Source organism: Marmota marmota, unplaced genomic scaffold (genome assembly GCF_001458135.2).
Source record: "Marmota marmota marmota unplaced genomic scaffold, marMar, whole genome shotgun sequence".
Taxonomy (NCBI): domain Eukaryota; kingdom Metazoa; phylum Chordata; class Mammalia; order Rodentia; family Sciuridae; genus Marmota; species Marmota marmota.
Window position 1 is genome coordinate 13165799 of NW_026000082.1, and position 5455 is coordinate 13171253.

The 5455-nt window shown below is 47.1% G+C and overlaps 1 protein-coding gene across 2 annotated transcripts in view; it reads right to left on the reverse strand.

Annotated features, from left to right (window-relative positions):
* Shisal2a (shisa like 2A) overlaps positions 1–3891 on the reverse strand; it is a 20146-nt gene extending 16255 nt beyond the window's left edge. The window contains exons 1-3 of one of the 2 annotated variants that reach the window (XM_048815374.1): positions 3584–3738; positions 2830–2898; positions 2105–2373 (exon numbers count right to left, since the gene is read on the reverse strand). In XM_048815374.1, the coding sequence (XP_048671331.1) occupies positions 2105–2373; positions 2830–2835 (275 nt within the window). In that variant the 5' untranslated portion in view covers positions 2836–2898; positions 3584–3738. Of the gene's footprint in view, positions 1–2104; positions 2374–2829; positions 2899–3583 lie in introns of both variants that reach the window. The other variant, XM_048815375.1, reaches the window with a different exon arrangement.
* Between the last annotated feature and the right edge of the window lie 1564 nt (positions 3892–5455).

A 5455-nucleotide genomic window follows, 5' to 3' on the forward strand; every position in this document is an offset into this window, starting at 1 on the left:
TCATGCTGTCCATCATACAACTACAAAAAAAAAAAAAAAAGTGAATTGTCAAATTCACTCAAATTGTCCTCAAGATGTCTTGAGGACCCTCAGGACTCTTCCTCCACTTTGCAATTGTCTGTGATGTTTATAAACCATGCTTGAGCCCAGGAATAAGTGCCCTATACACAGGATACTTTCAGCTGCCCTTGGGGTCACACTGACGTGGGATGTGACCTCAGAGATCACTCCTTCCAAACCTCTTCTAAAGCACTGTCTGAGCCACTGAAGTGCTCCCTGGGGAGAGGGTTTCCCAGGCAACGGAAGGGACCACAAGAGGTGTGTAGGAGAGGGGGTGACAAAAGAAGGAAAGGGTGAGTGTTGAGGGGGTTACTCATCTCTCTATTTCCAAGGGCCAGGACAGTGCTCAGAAGATAGAAGTTCAGTGAGTGTTTTTCAAGTGATCTGAGTCTGTCAGGTTATAAGAGGGTCAGGCTAGGTGTAGACTTAGGGGGGAAGGGGAGGGGCAGGGCAGACAAGACTGATTTTTCAGCTCTGCCCTTCTCACTGGAGCACAACCAGACAGTAACTTAACCTCTCTCAAGTCTTCTTATCTGTAAAACAGAGAGAAAATGTTTGTTCCAGGGTTGTGACTACATGAAAGCACCTAACCCTTGGATTGTCCTAGGTAATGTTCTTTAAATCTCAGTCTGCTATGATATTGCTAGAAGATCTTTGACAATTCACTTTTTTTTTTGTAGTTGTAGATGGACAGCATGCCTTTATTTTATTTGTTTATTTTTATGTGGTGCTAAGGATTGAACCCAGTGCCTCAGATGTGGTAGGGAAGCACTCTGCCATTGAACTACAGCCTCAGCCTGACAATTCACTTTGTTTTTAAGTATTTTTTTTAGTTGTTGATGGACCTTTTTATTTTATTTGCTTATTTATATGTGGTGCTGGCACTCAAACACAGTGCCTCACATGTACATGGCAAGTCCTCACTGTTGAGCTACAACTCCAGCCCCCCCCCCCCCAGCCCCGCCCCCGACAATTCACTTTTATACTCTGAGCTTCACTTTCCATGGAAAGGGAACTCTCTTCTCTTGAGTACCTACTGTATGCCCCGGTCACTTTCACATGTATTATTTTACTTAGTCCTTACAATAATTCCACAAGACATGTATTATTATCACCAATTGGAAAATGAGGAAAGAGTCCAAGAGATTAAACAACTTTCCCAATCCATATATAGAATAATTATTAAACCAAGGCTTGGACCAGATTCTGGAGCAGTCCCAAAGCTCCTCACTTTCTCTGTACTTCAAAGGTAGACCAGCACCAGCTCATTTCAGCTCCCAGTTCAGGGCTAAATACACAGTGGGCCTTCATCAATTACTTCCCTTTTTTCTTATTCAGTAAGGAGTAGGTGAAAGAATAAAAGGGAAGGAAAGGGTTGAGGCGGGAGTGGGGGTGTAGCATCAGGTGACGATTAAGATTTGAGGTTGAGGTTTCCATGTAGGTCTAGAACATATTTGGAGCCAGGATGTGGGAGAAGAGCTGAGGTGGACTGCACCCAGCCTTGAGGAGGCAGTTAGGGCTGGAGAGAAGATAAGGACTGGGATCAATATTGGGGAGCGGGTACAACCAGGGATGAGGTTGGTGTTGACATCAAGAAGGGGACTCTGGCAGGCATTTGGATGAGGATTGGGGTGGAGTATGGGTTCCTGTGGATGTCTGAAGATGGAAGTTTGCTGTTAAAGTAAGGATTGGTATGTGATTTGGGGTTGGATTGAAGGTGATGGTAGAATGGAGTCTGAAATGAGAACTGGGTGAGGGTTGGTGGATAGAGTTGGGGTGACGTTCAAGAACACTTCTCAACAATGGCTAGGGTAAGGATGAGGGAACTGAGCTGAGATGGGGTTTCAGGGGGAGGTTGAGTTGGTGATAGGGTGGGAATAGGGTCAGCACTGAGCTTGAAGACTAAGGATGGGATGGGGGTTGGTGCAATCTTTAGGTGGACATTAGATGAAGGTTGAATCTTAGCTAGCGCATGAGCTGAGGGTAGGGCTAGAGGGCTAGACCCTAGTGGGGTTCGAGGTGGGGTTAGGGCCAGGGCCGGTACCTGAGCCACCACATGTAGCTGTGCTCGTAGGGGAAGAAGCTGTGCGGGTCGTCGCAGCAGTACTTGTGGTCGCGGAAGCCACAGCAGAAGACAGCGGCCGCCTCGCCCCCTGGCCGTGGGCAGCTGAAGCCGTGCACCACCTCCTGCTCCGCGCTCACGTAGCTCGTGCAAGCGCCGGTCATTGCGCCCCTCGCCCGGCCCGCCCTTTCGGCCACCAGACGGCTGGCGAGACAAGGGCCGGTGGAACGAAAGACTGGTGAAGACCGAGCCTAAGAAAGACTGAGAGATTAGCAGAGGTAAACAGAGAGAGAGAGAGAGAGAGAGAGAGAGAGAGAGACGCGCAGAGCAAGGCAGGGCCCAGGGCGCAGAGACGCAGCGGTTAGAACCTGGAGACCGCGAAGACCCAGTGGCCACCAGGTGCTCAGGCGGGGCGCCGCGGCAGGGGAGGTGCGGTGGAAGAGCAGCCGTAGGAGGAGGAGAGCAGAGCGGAGGGCGGCGGGAATCTGGGTGGGAGTTGCAGTCCAGGCGCGGGGCGCTAGTTGGGGGCGCCCGCAAGGCAGACAGCGGGGAATCTGCTGGGGAGCCGCCTGCGCGCGCCGCTATGCCCGCACTTCCCCGCCAGCTCCGCTGCCTCCACTGTGTGTGCACGAGGGCGCTGGGTGCTCAGAAACACACGGCATGGCCAGGGTAGCAGGAATTCGAGGCCAGGAGCATGGGTCTCTTACCTGCATTGGTCACCCTCTTGGTGATAGGCACTATGCTGAGTGCTAGGAAGTGCAAGACGGTTCTGAGTTCTGCAGGAAACAGACAAGTGATTGACCCACATAACAGGATCATACTTATGCTAACTTTCACAACAACTCAGAGGACCAGGGATTTTTCACATCCACTTTCTACAAGATTGCTGAGACCAGAGACAAGTCATTTCCCTAGATCCCAAATCAATGGAATTTTAACCGAGGCTCGCGAAGGTTCTCTGAGCAACTCTTTTCCCGTGGGCTTTTAAGTGTCTTCATATTCTGGCTTCCTTGCCAGTCTTTTCCTTTCTTCCCTCATGCATTCTCCTTGGTTGTTCATACTCTGCCCCTGGCCAAGGACAAGGGGGCAAGTGTGGGTGTTCCCAGATGGTAATCCCTTTCCCCCATCTCCAGCAGAGCCAGCAGACCTCTCTCTCTTTTTAGAAATTACTTCTATACCAGGAAGGCAGTAATCTCATTAGGATCAGACAACCACAGCCTGAAGGTGCTTTCAGAGTCTTGGCAATATATTTTAACCCTGAGAGGATAGACCTGCCATATCCATGGGCCTCATACAGCTTCTTCATGGCCTTAGCTCCCTATATTATGCACAGCAGTAGATAGAGTAGAAAATAGTTAATGTGATGCCTTGGCATCCCCCCGTTCTTCCCTTTGCTTTGGGTTTGTCAGGGATGATCATGGGTATCAAGGGATCTGGACTTAAGCCCAGCTCTACCCTTACCTGCTTCTCTGTGCTACCCCTTCTAGTTCCTTATCTTCTTCCAGCTCAGCTCCATAGATGCTTCTGCATGCCATGCCTCTGGAGCCCCTGAAAAGAGTCAGATCTGGGTCTTTCATGGAGCACCACACAGTTTGGTGGTGGAATCAGACAGACACTGCAGTGAAAGGGGAAATACAGGGACCCAGACACCCATGGGGTACCATCTGAGGGGGCAGGGAAGAGTTCTGAGGGAGTAATATCCTCAAGGGTCACTGTAAGGTCAAATATAAAAACTGGATGGAATTGTTATTATTACTGGCCTGCTCTAATGAAGGTACATTTTGGCCTCTATTTATCAGGAGAGTAAAGGGGAGGAATCCTTTGGGAGGGAAAGAGGACTCCTGGAGACATAGACATCATCTGAGAAAGAAAACACCTACTTTTGTTTTTTGGAAAAACTGGGAAGCCTTGAACAATTTCCAAAATCCTTTTCCAGCCAAGAATTATTTTTTCCAACAACCTTGAGGGGTGATTGTACCCTGAGAGACAAGCACAATATCACACAGTGATCAACGGCTCAGGCAGGACCCATGTCTATTTAGCCAAGGATCCTCTTTGGATTCTTTTTTTTTTTTTTTAATTTTTATTGTTGGTTGTTCAAAACATTACATAGTTCTTGATATATCATATTTCACACTTTGATTCAAGTGGGTTATGAACTCCCATTTTTACCCCGTATACAGATTGCAGAATCACATCAGTTACACATCCATTGATTTACATATTGCCCATACTAGTGTCTGTTGTATTCTGCTGCCTTTCCTATCCTCTACTATCCCCCCTCCCCCTCTTTGGATTCTGATGAAGCCTGTGTTCCCCCATTCACAATAGTCCTATTTAACTGCAGAGATAAATTATTTAGGAGCACAAAAGATATCAATTCTATTGAATCATGATTTAGTCCTACATTTTAAAAAGTGTCAAATACCAAGATTTAGAGATGAGTCTATTAATTTATAATTTTGAGCTAGAGAAGGAAAATAAGCAATATTTCAAGATGTCTCTACTATAATGCAATATGAAAATATCTGTGATTTCTGTTGGTGGAGTTTTACTTTTATTGTGGAGTTTTATTTTTATTTTCCTTATGTGAGTAATAAAAGGAAATGCTAAATTCTGTTGGATATAAGTGAAAACAAGGTTGTAATTTTTCCCATACAGATTCATGGACTTTCTGCCTTCTACCCATGCATTCTTTGAGCCCTGTGGACCTTGTGTTAAAATCCTCTAGTTTCTCAGATGTAGCTCCTACTTTTATGCTTGTTCCTTCAATGTGCCCATTATTTTCCTTCCCTGTGTTCTCCTGCAGATCTCCTATATTCCAGATAGTTTCCCATCTTAGATGTCATGTAGTCCTTGAAAACTTCCTCTGAGATAGGTGTTGGTCTTCCCACTTTGCAGACAAGGTCACTGAGACTCCAGGAAGTGTGGTTTATCCAAAGCCTCACAGGCAGAGTTTTGTATCACTCCTCTTCTCTCCCAGCTGAGATCTGGGGACCAGAGTCTCCAACACCAGTAGGGAAAGAAAGTATAGGAGGGAAGGGTAGGCAGGGAGAGCTGGTGCTCATGGACAAAACACTGTGAACTAGAAATTGTGCTTTGTGCTTTTTTATTTGGGAGGGAGGAACCAGGGATTGAATACAAGGGCACTCAACCATTGAGCCACATTCCCAGCCCTATTTTATATTTTATTTAGAGACAGGGTCTCACTGAATTGCTTAACGCCTTGCCTTTTGCTGAGGCTGGCTTTGAACTCTGTGATCCTCCTGCTTCAGCCTCCCCAGCTGCTGAGATTACAGGTGTGCACCACCGCTCCTGGCTGCTTTGTGCTTT